This window comes from Hyla sarda, chromosome 11, assembly GCF_029499605.1.
Source record: "Hyla sarda isolate aHylSar1 chromosome 11, aHylSar1.hap1, whole genome shotgun sequence".
NCBI classification, from domain to species: domain Eukaryota; kingdom Metazoa; phylum Chordata; class Amphibia; order Anura; family Hylidae; genus Hyla; species Hyla sarda.
Window position 1 is genome coordinate 28610674 of NC_079199.1, and position 19918 is coordinate 28630591.

At 43.9% G+C, this 19918-nt stretch overlaps 1 protein-coding gene across 8 annotated transcripts in view; it reads right to left on the reverse strand.

Annotated features, from left to right (window-relative positions):
- LOC130295932 (cytosolic phospholipase A2 delta-like) overlaps positions 1–19918 on the reverse strand; it is an 80938-nt gene that overhangs the window by 20020 nt on the left and 41000 nt on the right. For 5 of the 8 annotated variants that reach the window (XM_056547269.1, XM_056547268.1, XM_056547267.1 and 2 more), the window contains 6 exons: positions 14739–14808; positions 10534–10670; positions 9033–9164; positions 8476–8516; positions 6610–6652; positions 1638–1698 (listed from right to left, as the gene is read on the reverse strand). In XM_056547269.1, the coding sequence (XP_056403244.1) occupies positions 1638–1698; positions 6610–6652; positions 8476–8516; positions 9033–9146 (259 nt within the window). In that variant the 5' untranslated portion in view covers positions 9147–9164; positions 10534–10670; positions 14739–14808. Of the gene's footprint in view, positions 1–1637; positions 1699–1795; positions 2023–2063; positions 2083–2495; positions 2661–6609; positions 6653–8475; positions 8517–9032; positions 9165–10533; positions 10671–14738; positions 14809–19918 lie in introns of those variants that run through there. The other 3 variants (XM_056547272.1, XM_056547273.1, XM_056547270.1) reach the window with 3 other exon arrangements.

The following is a 19918-nucleotide window of genomic DNA, read 5'->3' on the forward strand; positions in this document are numbered from 1 at the left end:
TTGTATTATTATGATATCTAAAGCAGTGTTTTCCAACCAGGGTGCATCCAGCTGTTGCAAACTATACAATTATAACTCCCAGCATGCCCGGATTTAAACTATAAAAAAGTAATGCACAAATCTATTTACCTACCTATCTACTTATCTATCTGTCAATCTATCTATCATCGATTTACTTATTCTATCTATTTATTCTACATAACTGTCTGTCTATCTCTCTATCTAGCTCTCCATCTCATATCTATCATCTATCTATCTATCTCATATCGATCTATCTCATATCTATCATCTATCTATCTCATATCTATCTATCTATCTATCTCATATCTATCTATCTCATATCTATCATCTATCTATCTCATATCTATCTATCTATCTATCTATCTATCTATCCACCTATCTCATATCTATCTATCTATCTATCTATCTATCTATCTATCTATCTATCTCATATCTATCTATAGATCTCATATCTATCTATCTCATCTATCTATCTATCTATCTCATATCTATCTATCTATCTCATCTATCTATCTATCTATCTCATATCTATCTATCCCATATCTATCTATCTATCTATCTCATATATATCTATAGATCTCATATCTATCTATCTATCTATCTCATATCTATCTATCTCATATCTATCTCATATCTATCTCATATCTATCTCATATCTATCTATCTCATATCTATCTATCTATCTATCTATCTCATATCTATCTATCTCATATCTATCTATCTATCTCATATCTATCTATCTATCTCATATCTATCTATCTCATATCTATCTATCTCTCTCATATCTATCTCATATCTATCTATCTATCTATCTATCTCATATCTATCTATCTATCTCATATCTATCTATCTATCTATCTCATATCTATCTATCTCATATCTATCTATCTATCTCATATCTATCTAATACCTATCTATCTGATATCCATCTATCTCATATCTATCTATCTAATATCTATCTTTCCCATATCTATCTCATATCTATCTATCTATCTATCTATCTATCTCATATCTATCTCATATCTATCTAATACCTTTCTATCTGATATCCATCTATCTCATATCTATCTGTCTCATATCTATCTATCTATCTCATATCTATCTATCTTTCTATCTATCTATCTCATATCTATCTCATATCTATCTATCTATCTCATATCTATCTGTCTCATATCTATCTATCTATCTATCTATCTCATATCTATCTATCTCATATCTATCTATCTATCTCATATGTATCTGTCTCATATCTACATAATATAAACATCTATCAAGCAGTGTGGGTCAGCTGCGCAGGCCCAGTTTACTCCAGCCCAAGCCAGTGATGGAATGACATAGGCGGCTGGTGGGCACTATGGTACTCTTTGTGGTAAGTGATTCCTTTTCGGTTGTATACATACACTGATTTTAATGAATAGGCATACACCTGTAATGCAGAATGATTGTTGTAAATGCATTTTCGAGTATTTATAATGAGACTTTCTGAAATGTAACAATATGCAGTTTACACATGAATATTAGGTTATTGATTTCATGTTTCTAATTTGACATTTCTATAAACAATAGATTTTTTTTCAATTGTAGAAACATTAGGCAAAAGTTTTCATCCCGCTTACTTTTAAAGAAGGCTTTATTTTGTTTCGGCACTTCTACTTGGAGAGCCACCATCTCAGGACACTGAAAGAAATGTTCACTATCATTTTCATTGTGCAAATGTAAACAGAAAAAAAATACATCAGTTGCTTCATTTCAATCATTGATTATTAATCCTTACACGTTTCATCTATCTGTGTGGTGGCCCAGTACAGAAGTGGTCCTTCTGTACCCTGTAGGTCCTATCAGGTGGACTCAGTCCCAATCCCCTGGCTCCCACACTCCTCAGAACTCACCCATTCAGTTATGTATAGGTTAATGTATTGCATTTATGTGTTAATGTGCCTTTAAACATTGTTACTAAGACCTCTGTAACCAAGGAAGGTGCAAGGTGACCAGGTGACTTGTTGGTGACCAATGGGACATCTCCAAATTGTTCCCTTATATACCTGTGAGGAGCTAGCCTAGTCAGTTCAGTTCTGAGTTGAGTCTAGATGAGTCTGTTGTACAGTCAAGTGAAGACCTGAGAGTTGTCTGGTGTTCCTGATGGAGACCAAGGCCTAGTCACACAGCCACGCAGCCACCACCAGTAACCCCTGCAGATGAAAGTCAAAACCTGGTAAGCACAAATACAGGGAAGAAGTCTAGTCAAGATAGTCAAGTGTCAATTATTCAAGTCAGTGTGGGTTGCATCATTCAGTCCAAGTCCACTACAAATCCCAGAGAGCCAACAAGTCTCCTAAAGTCTATTGAGCATCTCCTTGGGCCTGAAATTAGCTGTAAAGACTTTAAAGGAAAACTGTCACCTTGATCACCCACACGAAGCTCAATACACTGGGTTATAGTGTGGATGACCAGAAATCCATAGAGGGGTCACTTACTATAATCGGCGCTGTGGTTCCCGAAATATTGGCTGGCAAAGTTCCCCTTCTAAATTCAGGGAGTCGCGCGCAGGAAGCGGGGCCCCGCCGGCTGGCCGCCCCTACTTCTTTCCGTCTTCTCAATCAGCCGTCTCTTTAGTTAGCATATTCATATTCTGCGACTCCACGTCCTAGTGACACGAGTCACATGTCACGTGAGCGTTGCGCTCTGTCAGCAGAGCGCATGCGCAGGCAGTTAACATACAGCTCCCGCGTGACTACAGCTCCCGCGTGACTACAGCTCCCGCGTGACTACAGCTCCCGCGTGACTACAGCTCCCGCGTGACTACAGCTCCCGCGTGACTACAGCTCTCACGTGACTACAGCTCTCACGTGACTACAGCTCTCACGTGACTACAGCTCTCACGTGACTACAGCTCTCCCGTGACTACAGCAGGATCCCGTGACTACAGCTCTCCCGTGACTACAGCTCTCACATGACTGCATTCAGCAATTAGAGCTCAGGACATGAGAGCTGTATGTAAACTGCCGGCGAATGCGCTCTACGGACAGAGCGCAGCGCTCACTAAATTCAGAAGGGGAACTTCGCCAGCCAATATTTCGGGAACCACAGTGCCGATTATAGTAAGTGACCCCTCTTTGGATTCCTGGTCACCCACACTATAACCCAGTGTATTGGGTTTAGTGTGGGTGATCAAGGTGACAGTTTTCCTTTAAAATCTGTCTGCCTCAGTAAAGTACTGTTGTTCCCTAACCTTGCATCGGAATGATTATTTGCCCCATGCCTCGTCCAGGAACCAGCGGCCATACCTCGGGTGGTGTAGGGGATAACCATGCCCTGGCTTCACGAACACTAAGGGGTAATACCATCTGCCCTAAGGGTTGGTTAACAACATCTGCCCTTCCAACACCCTCAACCCATCTGTGTGTAAGTTTAACTGTTTAAACCAGTGTTTCCCAACCTGGGTGCTTCCAGCTGAAGTAAAGCTACAAAGCTCCGTGTAAAGCTCCGTGTTCGCGGCCGCCGGGCGTGATGTCACGCCTGGCCCCTCGTGACGTCTCGCCCGCCCCCTCGTGACGTCACGCCCGCCCCCTCTACCAAAGCCTGGTAAGCACAAATACAGGGAAGAAGTCTAGTCAAGATAGTCAAGTGTCAATTATTCAAGTCAGTGTGGGTTGCATCATTCAGTCCAAGTCCACTATAAATCCCAGAGAGCCAACAAGTCTCCTAAAGTCCATTGGGCATCTCCTTGGGCCTGAAATTAGCTGTAAAGACTTTAAAGGAAAACTGTCACCTTGATCACCCACACGAAGCTCAATACACTGGGTTATAGTGTGGGTGACCAGGAATCCATAGAGGGGTCACTTACTATAATCGGCGCTGTGGTTCCCGAAATATTGGCTGGCAAAGTTCCCCTTCTAAATTCAGGGAGTCGCTCGCAGGAAGCGGGGCCCCGCCGGCTGGCCGCCCCTACTTCTTTCCGTCTTCTCAATCAGCCGTCTCTTTAGTTAGCATATTCATATTCTGCGACTCCACGTCCTAGTGACACGAGTCACATGTCACGTGAGCGTTGCGCTCTGTCAGCAGAGCGCATGCGCAGGCAGTTAACATACAGCTCCCGCGTGACTACAGCTCCCGCGTGACTACAGCTCCCGCGTGACTACAGCTCCCGCGTGACTACAGCTCCCGCGTGACTACAGCTCCCGCGTGACTACAGCTCTCGCGTGACTACAGCTCTCGCGTGACTACAGCTCTCGCGTGACTACAGCTCTCGCGTGACTACAGCTCTCGCGTGACTACAGCTCTCGCGTGACTACAGCTCTCGCGTGACTACAGCTCTCACGTGACTACAGCTCCCACGTGACTACAGCTCTCCCATGACTACAGCTCTCCCATGACTACAGCTCTCCCATGACTACAGCTCTCCCATGACTACAGCTCCCACACGACTACAGCTCTCACATGACTACAGCTCTCACATGACTGCAATCAGCAATTAGAGCTCAGGACATGAGAGCTGTATGTAAACTGCCGGCGAATGCGCTCTACGGACAGAGCGCAGCGCTCACTGAATTCAGAAGGGGAACTTCGCCAGCCAAAATTTCGGGAACCACAGTGCCGATTATAGTAAGTGACCCCTCTTTGGATTCCTGGTCACCCACACTATAACCCAGTGTATTGGGTTTAGTGTGGGTGATCAAGGTGACAGTTTTCCTTTAAAATCTGTCTGCCTCAGTAAAGTACTGTTGTTCCCTAACCTTGCATCGGAATGATTATTTGCCCCATGCCTCGTCCAGGAACCAGCGGCCATACCTCGGGTGGTGTAGGCGATAACCATGCCCTAGCTTCACGAACACTAAGGGGTAATACCATCTGCCCTAAGGGTTGGTTAACAACATCTGCCCTTCCAACACCCTCAACCCATCTGTGTGTAAGTTTAACTGTTTAAACCAGTGTTTCCCAACCTGGGTGCTTCCAGCTGAAGTAAAGCTACAAAGCTCCGTGTAAAGCTCTGGCCCCTCGTGACGTCTCGCCCGCCCCCTTGTGACGTCACGCCCGCCCCCTCTACCAAAGTCTATGGGAAGGGGGCGTGACAGCAGTCGCGCCCCCTTCCCATAGACTGTCATTGAGGGGGCGGGTGAGACGTCACGAGGGGCCGGGCGTGACGTCACGCCCGGCGGCCGCGAACACGGAAGCCCGCACACAGGGTTCAGAGTAATGAACTTCCGGACGCTGTGAGCGGAGCTCCGTAGGCAGGGCAGCGCACAACCCCTTTAAAGGGGTACTCAAAAGCTCTCAGTACATATCAGCTGCTGTATGCTCCAGAGGAAGTTATGTAGTTCTTTCCAGTCTGACCACAGTGATCTCTGCCGACACCTCTGTCCATGTCAGGAACTGTCCAGGCAAACCCCATAGCAAACCTATCCTACTCCGAACAGTTCATGAAACAGACAGGGAAGAACTACACAACTTTCTCTGTAGTATACAGCAGCTGAAGGATTCAATGTTTTACATGGAAGTTATTTATAAATCTGTATAACTTTCTGCCACCAGTTGGTTTGAAAACATTTGTTTTCCTCCAGAGTACCCCTTTTTGCATTGTGTGGTGAGTGCCATATGGATGATTGCTGGATCACCCTGTGTTGTTTGGTCAATAATCACGGGACCCACATGCTGGGTTGTTGCACCGTGTTAATCCCATTTATACATTGGCAAGCGGTAGAGCAGACTATGGTATTTAGTTTAGAAAAAACAAACACATGAAGGAACAGGCCCGAACGTAGTCTCCAGCTGACTATGTTTCGGCCATAAAAGCAATTGGGGCCAGTGCAATGTGTCACAGTATACATCAGAATCCTTTTTGAGAGGATGGCAACATATACCTGGATAGCAGGAAAAAAAAGTGACCTTTAACCTGGTGCTCAGATTTCCAGAGAGATCTCACAGCCAAGTCATGGAAGTGGATAGAAGTTCAAACTTTATTGATTCACATCAACAACGCGTTTCGGGGTTAGCATACCCCTTCTTCAGATTGACAGATTTGTCAATCTGTTAATCTGAAGAAGGGGTATGCTAACCCCGAAACGCGTTGTTGATGTGAACCAACAAAGCTTGAACTTCTATCCACTTCCATGACTTGGCTGTGAGATCTCTCTGGACTTCTGAGCGCCTGGTTAAAGGTCACTTTTTTTTTTCCTGCTATCCAGTTTACCAACAGGATTTCCCTCTGGACCTATCCTGAGACCTGCGTGCCTGTACTGAATCCTCCTTTATTACCTCAGATTGAGGTTACATGCGCATTTAATATACGCTCCAGGTGAGCGGCCATCCATTAGAGTAACACCCCACAAAAAGTGGGGACGGGTGGGGGACCCGTCCCCACTTTTTGTGGGGTATTATTCGCTTCCTAGGGTAATACACTAGGTGCCTCCTTGGGCCTTCTCTCTTTTTTTCTTTATTTACAGGAACATATACCTGGGCCTTACAGAGTATCAGAAAACGCAAAATCTACACTCAAAACAAACTACGCTTGCCAATTTTGCCATTGATAGATCTCCCCATAGTGTACATGCTAGCTTTATCTGTAGGTGGACACATTGCTTTACTGCTTACCACCAGGACTCCATTAGTTGTGACTTTCTTTTGTGATTCTGGGCTGTAAAACAAAAAAATATGTATATTAGGGCTCATTCACACAACCTTTGTGCTCCTGTAAAGGAGCTCTGATGGAAATATTGCATGTCCGATATTTCTGCTCAAATCATGTTAAATACAGTTAATGGGATCCATTGGGACCCGACAGTGTCACTTATCCTCCGAATCATACTGGGTCTGTTTGGCGCAAAAGAAAAAAAGCCAAAGGGGCCCAGAATGGGTCAGAGCACAACTTCTCCTCTCTCACAGCATGTCCTCTTAGGCTTATTTCACATTGTTGCTATACGTCAGTATCCTGTTAAAACCAGGGCTCCATCGTATACCGAGACTATATCGTATTGCATTCTGCGACTAGGTTGGGCTCACCTTTTGGATCATATCCGTTTATTTACCAGGATTGCAGCTATTTTGAATCCTGCTAAATAAATGTATGTTTGGGAAGTGGACGCGGCATGCTAGATGACTACACTAAAGTGAACAGGCCTGCTGCAATATGCTGGCATCTAAATTTTTGACAGGATGCCGACATATATCTACAATGCGCTCCCTAATGTTGTTTAAAGGGGCACTGTCTCATACAAAAACTTTTATATGTTGTGCATTTTGGCAAAACATGAACTTTCTAATATACTTCATAAGAAAATTTTATTTCCTTTTTATAGAAATCATGGATTACAAAATCATGGCTTTGTCCAAGCTTAAAGGGGTACTCCGGTGGAAAACTTTTTTTTTTTTTATATCAACTGGTGCCAGAAAGTTAAACAGATTAATAAATCACTTCAATTAAAAATCTTAATCCTTCCAGTACTTGTTTTCTTTTTGGAACACAGTGCTCTCTGCTGACATCTCTGTCCATTTTATGAATTGTCCAGAGCAGCATATGTTTGCTATGGGGATTTTCTTCTACTCTGGACAGGCATGGACAAAGTCCAGTAAGTGAGGGTGGGCTAGCACTCCTCTGTGCTCTCTCCTGTCTGATAGGACTCCCCTGTGCTATCTCCTGTCTGATAGCACTCCTCTGTGCTCTCTCCTGTCTGATAGGACCCCTCTGTGCTCTCTCCTGTCTGATAGGACTCCTCTGTGCTCTCTCCTGTCTGATAGGACCCCTCTGTGCTCTCTCCTGTCTGATAGGACTCCTGATTTCTCTCTCCTGTCTGATAGGACTCCTCTGTGCTCTCCCCTGTATGTTAGTACTCCTCTGTGCTCTCTCCTGTCTGATAGGACTCCTCTGTGCTCTCTCCTGTCTGATAGGACTCCTCTGTGCTCTCTCCTGTCTAATAGGACTCCTCTGTGCTCTCTCCTGTCTAATAGGACTCGTCTGTGCTCTCTCTCCTGTCTGACAGCACTCCTCTGTGCTCTCTCCTGACTGATAGGACTCCTCTGTGCTCTCTCTCCTGTCTGATAGGACTCCTCTGTGCTCTCTCCTGTCTGATAGCACTCCTCTGTGCTCTCTCCTGTCTGATAGGACTCCTCTGTGCTCTCTCCTGTCTGATAGGACTCCTCTGTGCTCTCTCCTGTCTGATAGGACTCCTCTGTACTCTCTCCTGTCTGATAGGACTCCTCTGTGCTCTCTCCTGTCCTATCAGTGCTAGCCCACCCTCACTTACAGGACTTAGTCCATGCCTGCGCTTCAGCTTGGACAAAGCCATGATTTTATAAGCCATGATTTCTATAAAAAGGAAATAACATTTTCTTATGACTTATACTAGAAAGGTTAATGTTTTGCCAACAACATATAAAAAGTTTTTAGTATCTGACAGTGCCCATTTAAGGTTTAATATTCATATATTTTCTAATTACAATTTTATATAATTTTATACTCACATTACAACCAGAGTAAATTCCACTTGAAGCTTCTCCTGAAACTATTAAAAATGTATTTTATTAAGTTTGTAAATAACTAACATTTTTTTTTTTTAACATCATTTACCAATTCACATGATTTGTTCCATTAGGTGATTAGGATAACCCCTTCTTATAAATCAGCTCACCTTCCCAATGTTCAGCAGATGTTGCAGGGAGAAGCTATATTAAACACCACACCATTGAAATTAATGGGAAGCCATGTTACTATACGTGGTTGTTCAGAATCCTTCAACACATGAGCAGTTCTCTGCAGTAACTCTCTATGGTAGATAACAGAGCAGTGTTTCCCAACTAGGATGCCTCCAGCTGTTGCAAAACTACAACTCCCAGCATGCCCGGACAGCCTTTGGCTGTCCGGGCATGCTGGGAGTTGTAGTTTTGCAACAGCTGGAGGAATCCTTGTTGGAAAAAACTTTTATAAAGAGCTAGGCCATATCCTGCGGACATGCCATACATGTTCCAGATGGCAATACCCCTTTAATGCTTTTTCGATCACTAAGCCCCGTTGCAATTACCTCTTTATTGAGACTGAAGTTTTCCACCACGTTTTCATTAAGTGGAACATTTCCGACGTCGTAGCTCACAGTGAACAGATGGTCATCCGACGTTCCTACATCCTCATCAAACATCGACAATTCCAGAATGTTCTGGGAGTACAAAAGAATGTTTATAGCTCCTATTCAGGGTATAAATGTATAATATATGGGTATTGACTAAGCTAAGTCAAACTTGTATTCACCTAGAGGGTCTTGTTTAAATAAGGGTGTTGTCCAGGATTACAAAAATGCTGCTTCTTTCTTGCAAAACAGCACCACTCTTGTCCGGTGGTCGTGTTTGGTATTGCAGCTCAGCTCCATTGAAGTGAATGAGACTAAATTGCAGTACTACAAGAAGAACCACATGGGGTCCCGCTAGGCCCGCCCCATATCCGGTGACCCCCAGCTGTCATCAGTCACTGGGGGTCTATCGCCAATAGCTAGCATGCGGCGATCGCCCCAGCCGGCTATTAACCCTTTAGACCTAAAGGTAGCTGTAAACCATTCCTGGTGGTCCAGTGGGGTGGATCACCCCCCCCCCCCCTCTCCACTCAGCATGCCCAGGGGGGGGGAAGGGGGGAGGGGTTAATCCACTGTGGAGGTAAAGGGAGGGCTTACCTCTCCTTCCTGCCTGTCCATGGCTTTTCATTTGATCAACTGATTGCAGAGCACACAGATCAGTGGAGTTCTATGGAACTTCATTGATCTGTATGAGGAATCTACTAAAAGTCCCCTAAGGGACCAATAAAGTGTAAAAAAATAAAATAAAATAAAAAGTTTAATAAAGGTTTAAAAAAAAAAACACACACACATTAACCCCTTCCATATTAAAAGTTCAAATAACCCCATTTTCCAAATAAAACATGTTAACATAATAAAAATAAACATATTAGGTATTGCCGTGTGTGTAATTGTCCAAACTATTAAAATATAACATTATTAATCCAGTTTGGATCCTAAATGGCGTAAAAGTAAAAAAAAATACAAAACCCCAGAATTGTATTTTTTTTTTTATGTCCTCTTGATATGCAATGCCATAGTACTTTTTTGTGGGGCATGTGTGCAACAATAACACCAAAGTATACTTTGCTTTGTATATCTGTAGAGTAGGCCAATGGAACTTTAATCTGTTAGAACCCATTAACATGGCGGAATTTCTGAGCAGAATTCAGCGGAAAAAAACCTGCTTGGAAATTCAAGTGCAGAAGCCTTCTATTGTTTTCAATGGGATTCTGCTGCACCGTGCACACCATGGACTCCACGGAAAGAAAGAACATGTTAATTCTTTCAGCAGAATCCGCTTGTAAATGTATTGGCGTCAATGGAGACAACGCAATTCCGAGCGGTCCTAAAGCTGGCTGATTGAGTCGGCTCCTGCTGCCTACAGAATGCCTGCTGTGCATGGATATTCCACTACATAAAAAATGGCCATCAGCCTTCAGATCCTCTTTCCATCGTGCTTCGAGATGCTTCTTCTTACCTTAACCTGGCTGTGGATTCTGAAGTGAAATATTTCATTCCAAACAGGTTCACGACTGTTCCAAACAGTCTTGGTTCTCTTTCTATCTGACAAAGATGTTGGAAGCCACAAGCATACATAGCAGTCCGGTTTGGTCACTGTGTGCAAGAAAGGATTCTTTTGAGTAAGATAAACACGGAAATCTAAAACCTACAGTAAGAAGTGGTGGAGGCGCACTGGTTGGGAAACAGCATATAATATTCATGTCCCAGATCCCCATCCCATTGTAGCTACTGTATGTTCTCTTTCCTAGGACTGTATCCACCTTTTCCAGCCCACCGGAGCACCTGAAAGCTGAACTAATTTACGTAGGAAAAGTCATCAACTGCCGAGCCGAGAAGTTTGTGACGAATCGAATTTACTGTAAGTTCGCTCATCTCTAGTTCTCTTTTTGCTCATTAAAGGGGTATTCCAGGCCAAAACTTTTTTTTATATATCAACTGGCTCCGGAAAGTTAAACAGATTTGTAAATTACTTCTATTAAAAAATCTTAATCCTTCCAATAGTTATTAGCTTCTGAAGTTGAGTTGTTGTTTTCTGTCTAACTGCTCTCTGATGACTCACGTCCCGGGAGCTGTGCAGTTCCTATGGGGATATTCTCCCATCATGCACAGCTCCCGGGACGTGACATCATCATTGACCAGTTAAACAGAAAACTTCAGAAGCTAATAACTATTGGAAGGATTAAGATTTTTTAATAGAAGTAATTTACAAATCTGTTTAACTTTCCGGAGCCAGTTGAGATATATATATATATATATATATATATATATATATATATATATATAAAGGTTTTGCCTGTAATACCCCTTTAAATAGCTTATAAAATAAGACATTATAATGGAGGAATGTGTGCAAAATGTTGTGGCTTACATGTTATGGTTAACACCTTATTTTCATTAGTCTATGAAGTTTTAGATCAGTGGCCTTCAACTAGAGATGAGCGAACTTACAGTAAATTCGATTCGTCACAAACTTCTCGGCTCGGCAGTTGATGACTTTTCCTGCATAAATTAGTTCAGCTTTCAGGTGCTCCGGTGGGCTGGAAAAGGTGAATACAGTCCTAGGAGACTCTTTCCTAGGAATGTATCCACCTTTTCCAGCCCACCGGAGCACCTGAAAGCTGAACTAATTTACGCAGGATAAGTTATCAACTGCCGAGCCGAGAAGTTCGTGACGAATTGAATTTACTGTAAGTTCGCTCATCTCTATCTTCAACCTGCGGACCTCCAGAGGTTTCAAAACTACAACTCCCAGCATGCCCGGACAGCCGATGGCTGTCCGGGCATGCTGCGAGTTGTAGTTTTGCAACATCTGGAGGTCTGCAGGTTGAAGACCACTGTTTTAGATGCTTTTGATCCTATTTACGTTTCCAAAACCTCCTCGTCTTGATGCAGCATTGCTAGTGGTTAAAGAATAACAGTCATCCCTTTCACCCACACTAAACCTAATACACTGGGTTGTAGTGCGGGTGAACAGGAGACCGATGAGGGGTCTTTGACTAACATACGTACCTGCAGCCCGAAGCTGTGTCCCTCTGAATATCGGCTTCTTTCTTCGGTGAATTGCGCGCTGGAGGTGGGCCCGCTGGGTGAATTTGAATATTCATGGGCACTGGTCACGTGGGCGCTCAGTAGGCGCAAGCGCTCACGTGACCAGAGCCACATGAATATTCAAATTCACCCGGCGGGCCCGCGGACTTTCAGAGGACACATCTCTGGGCTGCAGGTGCGTATGTTAGTCAGATACCCCGCATCAGTCTCTGGTTCACCCGCACTACAACCCAGTTGGGTTTAGTGTGGGTGAACAGGATGACCGTTTTCCTTTAAAGTGTACCCGTCAGATCCAACAAATTATTTTTTTTTTATGTGTCTAGCACCTTTATTTTTTATTACACTTCTAATTTAGCTCACTAGTCTGAATTCCTCTCAAAGGGAGGGGGCGTGGCCTCACTGTGCAAGTCTCCGCCCCCTCCCTCAGTATGCTGTCTGCTCACATCTCCCCTAGCATTAGCAAAACTACAACTCCCAGCTTGTCCTCACTGACAGTAGAGGGACACCAGCTGACAGTGGGAGGATTTTTCCTCCAGCTCTGAGCCCTGCACTCACAGCTGTCAATCAAGGAAGTGTGTCCATGACATAGATGATGACTCATGGACACAGCAGGACTAGTTTGTGTCCAAGCAGGCAGGGGGGACAGTTGTTTGACTGGCTTTTTCAGTATGAAATACTGAAAATTTTCTAATGAAAGCAAATGCAAAACCTATTGGTTATACATGCTTTACAACATATCAAAAGTATTTATCTGACAGTGCCCATTTAAGGCTACAGTGGTGGCCACATCTCCCTATGTGTCTGGCTGGGTTAGTTATTGTGCGCTGACTCAGTAGCTACTGGCCCAGGCCACCTGTGTTCCTCAGCAATCGGTTCCATCAGTCTCTGCAAATTACGGCATAAATTGCAAAAGCTGAAGACCACATAAACAATTGCATAGACTGCAATAGGTGATGACTGAGCAGGTGGCTGCCCATGTGACTTTCTATGGAGGATGCCTTGGGACTGTCAAGGTGGAAGTCACTATCTCTTAGCTGTCAATGGGGAATGTGCCTGAGACTACTCCCACTTGGCTGTGGTGACCATCCACATGACAGCCTAGGGCCGATTTTGCAAATCTGACTCCGAAACTAACGACACCCATTGCTGGGGAATAGGCCGGCTGCTATAAGAAAAAAAATTAACATAATATCAGTGGAGTGATGGCTACACATTTGATAGATGGTTGCACATGGATTACAAAAGCTGCCATTTTTCTGCCACAAGGTCATTTTTAGGGTTTGTTCACACGTACAGTGTCCTGCGCATATTTGATGTTGCAGATTTTATGCTGTTCTCGTTCATTCAGTTTACGTTGAACTCTGCAGCTTCAAATCCTGCGCATGAAATATGTGCAGGATACTGTAGGTGTAAATATACCCTTAGGGTAGGGTCACACACAGTGCATACGCAGCGTATTTCCCAGTGCCCAGCAGATGCTGCGTATGCACTGTGTGTGACCCTAACTTTAAAGACAATCGGTCAGATGTATTTGTTGCTAAGATCTGCAGATACCACTGGATAGCTGTTAGGGTATACAAGTAATCTGTACTTTACCTACAGCTGATGGTGGTAGCCAAACCTAAAAAATCGCCATTCTATCTCTCTAAAAAGTGTCAAGAGGGTGGGACGAGCTGCTCAAGTGCCATAGCCTCCCTGATTGTCCCCACCTTCCAGCCCCTCTTTTGGAGGCAAGCAAGATGTGCTAAGCTATGACACTTCAGCAGCTTGGCTCCTCCCCCTTGACATGTTTGACATCCACCATTAGCTCCAGGAATAGTACAGGTATCCAATAACAGCTATCCAATGGTTTCTGCAGCTTATAGCAGCAAATAAAGTTGAAGTGTACAGTTATCCTCCTGTAATCTTCTTCCATAGAACATGTGATTTATTGGACGTGGCACCTGTTTGGTAGCAGGCATGGCAGGGGATGAGCCTAAATGGGCACTGTCAGATATAAAATGTTTTATATGTTGTACATCTTGGCAAAACACTAACCTTTCTAATATACTTCATAGGGAAATTGTATTACCTTTTTATAGAAATCATGGTTTATACAAAAACACCACTAGGGGTCCCTATATTATCCGGAACATAATCCTATTTGGCTGCAGAATCATCTTGTCCCAGCTGAAGTAGAGGCAGGGACAAAGTCCAGTAAATGAGGATGAGGCTAGCACTCCTCTGTGCTCACTCCTGTCCTATCAGATTACAGTATGAAAACAGAGGAGGGTGTTACAGAGCAGCCTGCAGTGATTGGATGAAGAGACCCAGCACAGCAGACTCAGGGAGTAAGCTGAGTCATGCAGAGTGAGGACACGCCCCCTCCAAAGCACAGGATGACAAACCAAGTGAGCAACAAATAGAAGGTATTTGTGAGAGAAATATAGTTGCTAGACACATAAAATTATATGGACATGACCAGGATTTTTTTCTGTGGGATATGACAGGTACTCTTTAATGTTGACCTTGCTTCTTAATAACTTGCAAAAAGTTTGAATATGAATAAAAATGATATAAAACTAACAAACAAAAAAAACTGTGAGACTTTTTGGATAATAGGGAATAACTTACCAACATCTGTGCCATGGATGTTCTGAGCTTTTATAACCTTCACGGTTAATTCATAGTTAAATGCCTCCTCCTGCAAATAATAAGTCAATTAATTCAGCTGAACGTATAGAAAATATTTGAGAACATCTGTATCTATAAGATTCTGGACTCATGAACACATTGAATTTTATGATGAAAAGGTAGTGCAAAGTATTCTTTAGGGGAATGTCCCAAAATATAAAGTTATGCCCTTTTTACAGGATAGGAGAAAAGTGACCGATCGTAGGGATCCAAACATTGTGACCCCCACAAGAATAGAGGCACTCTGTCCCAAGAGTAAAAGGAGTAGCAGCATGCATGCTGGGAGTTGTAGTTTTTTTTTTTTTTTTTTCAACAGCTGGAGAACCACAAGTTGGAGAACGCTGATCTATGGGATTTCCAAAGTTCAGCTGCTGTAATGGTCACTGTTGGAATGGCTCAAGTCTACCAGAACAGGAGACTCTCTCATAGCACAGGTCTCTGTTCTAACCTATAGGGGGTGTCCCGAGCAGGGGACCCCCACTTCTCTGCATCTATATGCCTAATGGGGCAGGGATTGTCTTAATGAGATAACCCCTTTAACCCCTTAAGGACCAGGCCATTTTACACCTTAAGGACCAGAGCATTTTTTGCACATCTGACCACTGTCACTTTAAACATTAATAACTCTGGAATGCTTTTAGTTATCATTCTGATTCCGAGATTGTTTTTTCGTGACATATTCTACTTTAACTTAGTGGTAAAATTTTATGGTAACTTACATCCTTTCTTGGTGAAAAATCCCCAAATTTGATGAAAAAAATGAAAATTTAGCATTTTTCTAACTTTGAAGCTCTCTGCTTGTAAGGAAAATGGATATTAAAAATAATTTTTTTGGGGGGTTCACATATACAATATGTCTACTTTATGTATGCATCATAAAATTTATGAATTTTTACTTTTGGAAGACATCAGAGGGCTTCAAAGTTCAGCAGCAATTTTGAAATTTTTCTCAAAATTTTCAAACTCGCTATTTTTCAGGGACCAGTTCAGTTTTGAAGTGGATTTGAAGGGTCTTCATATTAGAAATACCCCATAAAAGACCCCATTATAAAAACTACACCCCCAAAGTATTCAAAAAAACATTCAGTAAGTGTATTAACCCTTTAGGTGTTTCACAGGAATAGCAGAAAAGTGAAGGAGAAAATTCACAATCTTCATTTTTTACACTCGCATGTTCTTGTAGACCCAATTTTGAATTTTTGCAAGGGGTAAAAAGGAGAAAATTTTTACTGGTATTTGAAACCCAATTTCTCTCGAGTAAGTACATACCTCAAATGTCTATGTAAAGTGTTCGGCGGGCGCAGTAGAGGGCTCAGAAGGGAAGGAGCTACAAATGGTTTTTGGGGGGCATGTCACCTTTAGAAAGCCCCTATGGTGCCAGGACAGCAAAAAAAAAAAAACACATGGCATACCATTTTGGAAACTAGACCCCTCAGGGAATGTAACAAGGGGTAAAGTGAACCTTAATACCCCACAGGTGATTTACGACTTTTGCATATGTAAAAAAAAATTTTTTTTTTTACTTAAAATGCTTGGTTTCCCAAAAATTTTACATTTTTAACCCCTTAAGGACCAAGGACGTAACGGTACGTCCTTGGTCCTGCTCTCCTGATATAACGCAGGGTTACACAGTAACCCCGCGTCATATCACGGCGGGCCCGGCGTCATAGTGAAGCCGGGACCCGCTTCTAATAGCGCACAGCGCCGATTGCGGCACTGCGCGCTATTAACCCTTTAGCCGCGCGCTCAGAGCTGAGCCGCGCGGCTAAAAGCGAAAGTGAAAGTTGCTGGCTAGCTCAGTCGGGCTGTTCGGGATAGCCGCGGCTAATCGCGGCATCCCGAACAGCTTACAGGACAGCCTCCTCGCTGTCCGATCGCCGAATGACTGCTCAGTGCCTGAGATCCAGGCATGAGCAGTCATGCGGCAGAATCGTCGATCACTGGTTTCCTATGAGAAACCAGTGATCAATGTAAAAGATCAGTGTGTGCAGTGTTATAGGTCCCTATGGGACCTATAACACTGCAAAAAAAAAGTGGAAAAAAAAAGTGAATAAAGATCATTTAACTCCTCCCCTTTTAAAAGTTTGAATCACCCCCCTTTTCCAATAAAAAAAAAAAACACAGTGTAAATAAAAATAAAAATAAACATATATGGTATCACCGCGTGCGGAAATGTCCGAATTATAAAAATATATCATTAATTAAACCGCTCGGTCAATGGCGTGCGCGCAAAAAAATCCTGCAGCCGCCATCAAGTCAAGTAAGATAAAGTCACAGCTTTATGAGTCAAGTCAGTCCCTGTCATCTGTCAAGTCAGCATTGTCTGCATTCAATTGTCCAGTCCTACTACAAGTCCCAGCAAGCCCTTAAGGTCTCTGCATCACTGGTCACCTCTGTGGGCCCTGGCTGAACTGTATAGACTTTACCAACTGTTTACCCTCAGTAAAGCTATTGTTGTCTGTAACTTGACGTCGGAGTCATTATTGCCACCGTGCCCAGCCCAGGATCCAGCGGTATACCTTTAAGTGGTTATAGGCTAAACCACGCCCCTGGCGTCACGAATAAAAGGGGTTAAAGGGGTACTCCGGCGCTAAGACAGCTTATCCCCTATCCAAAGGATAGGGGATAGGATGCCTGATCGCGGGGGTCCTGCTGCTGGGGACCCCCGTGATCTTCCATGCCGCACCCCGTTAGAATCAGCCCCCGGAGCGTGCTCCGGGGGCTGAATCTAATGGGGTGCGGCGTGGAAGATCACAGGGGTCCCCAGCTGCAGGACCCCGGCGATCAGGCATCTTATCCCCTATCTTTTGGATAGGGGATAAGCTGTCTTAGCGCCGGAGTACCCCTTTAATGCCATCTGCCCCTAGGGTAACAACATCTGCCCTGCACCACACACTCCGCCACCACACATACACCAAAAATCTAAGCCAGGTCTGGGCTGGTATATTTTTGTCACTTTGTAGAAGTGTTTGCGTAAAAATGTACAACTTCTCACAAAAGTCCCAGTTGTACATGACCACTGCATAGGGAAAAGGATAAATGGTGTACTGCAACTCAACATTGTGAAGAAAGTCCAGGTCTCAAGTCCTGCAGGAACGTGTGTGAACTGAGTTCCTGCACTTTTTTTTCACATCAGGAACACCGTTCCCATTTGCAGGAGCCCTGCAGGACCAGCCCTTGAGTGGGAGAGTTCCCACATTTTTTTTCACGGACTTGAACCCTGGGAATATCTATTTGAAAGTGGGAAAAAAATAAAAATAAACACTGCGCCTAAACTGCGCAAAATATAGACAACAAAACCGCTCTAAATGCAATGATAAATGCCCTCCGTTAAAGGGGTACTCCGCCCCTAGACAGCTTATCCCCTATCCAAAGGATAGGGGATAAGATGTTAGATCTCGGGGGTCTCGCCGCTGGGGGTCTCGGCTGCAGGACCCACCTGTTGCGGCTTCCGGAAACGCTGGAGGCTCTCATCCTAATGCCTCCCGACCACGGTGACGTGAGTTCGTGATATCACGACTCCGCCCCCCCGTGAGGTCACGCCCTGCCCCTCAATGCAAGTCAATGGGAGGGGGCGTGACAGCCGTCCTTGCATTGAGGGGCGGGGCGCCCCTTGCATTGAGGAGCGGGCCGTGAAATCACATGGGGGGGGGGGGGGCGGAGTCATCACGTTACGAACTCACGTCACTGTGGTCGGGAGCCGAATCCTCCAGCGTTTCCGGAAGCCGCAACAGGTGGGCCCCCAGCGGCGGGACCCCCGAGATCTAACATCTTATCCCCTATCCTTTGGATAGGGGATAAGATGTCTAGATGCGGAGTATCCCTTTAAGGTTGGCAGCATCGATCCACAATATCATATAGATAAGGCAGGATGACTTGTTAGAAGTGAAGGGTTAGACATGTTGGGTTTTAACGCGCTTCATCCTTTGTTCCCCCAGGAGATAAACCAATTGTCTCCAAAGTGGGAACAGTCATCATGTGAGAACAAATAAGGTGAAGTATATAACCAGCCCTATAGTACCGCGACACTAGTAATATCTGAAGGCAGTTGGGCAATGACAAACATGAGAGAACATTGAGAAATACCTCTTGTTACCCAAAATACCTTATAATTTAATATCCATTGTTAGTTACACCTGCACTTAATGTTAAATATTTTATTGTCATTTTATGACAAGCAATTAGGTGTAACTGCGGTATTATAGTGTTTTTCTTACCTGGGGTGTTATTGTTCTTATATTTTATATACACAGCAATTGCAATAGAAGAGCTCTGATATGTTGAATACAATGGTCCCTCAAGTTACAATATTAATCGGTTCCAGGACGACCATTGTATGTTGAAACCATTGTATGTTGAGACCATGACTCTATGCAAACCTGATAATTGGTTCTGAAGCCACCAAAATGTCATCCAAAAATAGGAAAAACTGAGAATTAAAGAAAAATAAGTAGATAACTAATATAGATAAAGCAAATCCTTACATATAAAAGTAAGAAAGATCTGCTAGGAGCTGTAAATCACTGTCTATGTCAGTGTTTCCCAACCAGGGTGCCTCCAGCTGTTGCAAAACTACAACTTCCAGCATGCCCGGACAGCCGTTGGCTGTCCGGGCATGCTGGGAGTTGTAGTTTTGCAACAACTGGAGGCACCCTGGTTGGGAAACAATGGTTTATGTAGAGGACAGGAGCTTCTTCAGGGTCCTGTACAGAGCAGACAGTGCCGTTGGCTGTCCGGGCATGCTGGGAGTTGTAGTTTTGCAACAATTGGAGGCACCCTAATTGGGAAACAATGGTTTATGTAGAGGACAGGAGCTTCTTCAGGGTCCTATACAGTACACACAATGTCCCAAATGGAGCCGCCCTTACTTGGTGTCCAAAAGACCAGCTTACCCTGGCACAGGTAAGGAGTAGTACAGAACTTGTAGTTCCTCCCTGTACTGTAGGGGGCGCTACCAGACAGCCGGTCAGTGCATGCACTTCAGTAATAGAGGTGATTTACCAGTAAAATGCCCATTCTGATTGGTCCGTTCCTCCAGTTGTGACAGGTATCACAGATCTGAACTGTCTGTACATTGTATGTTGAGTCTGGTTTCAAGTTACAATGGTCCAGAAAAAAAC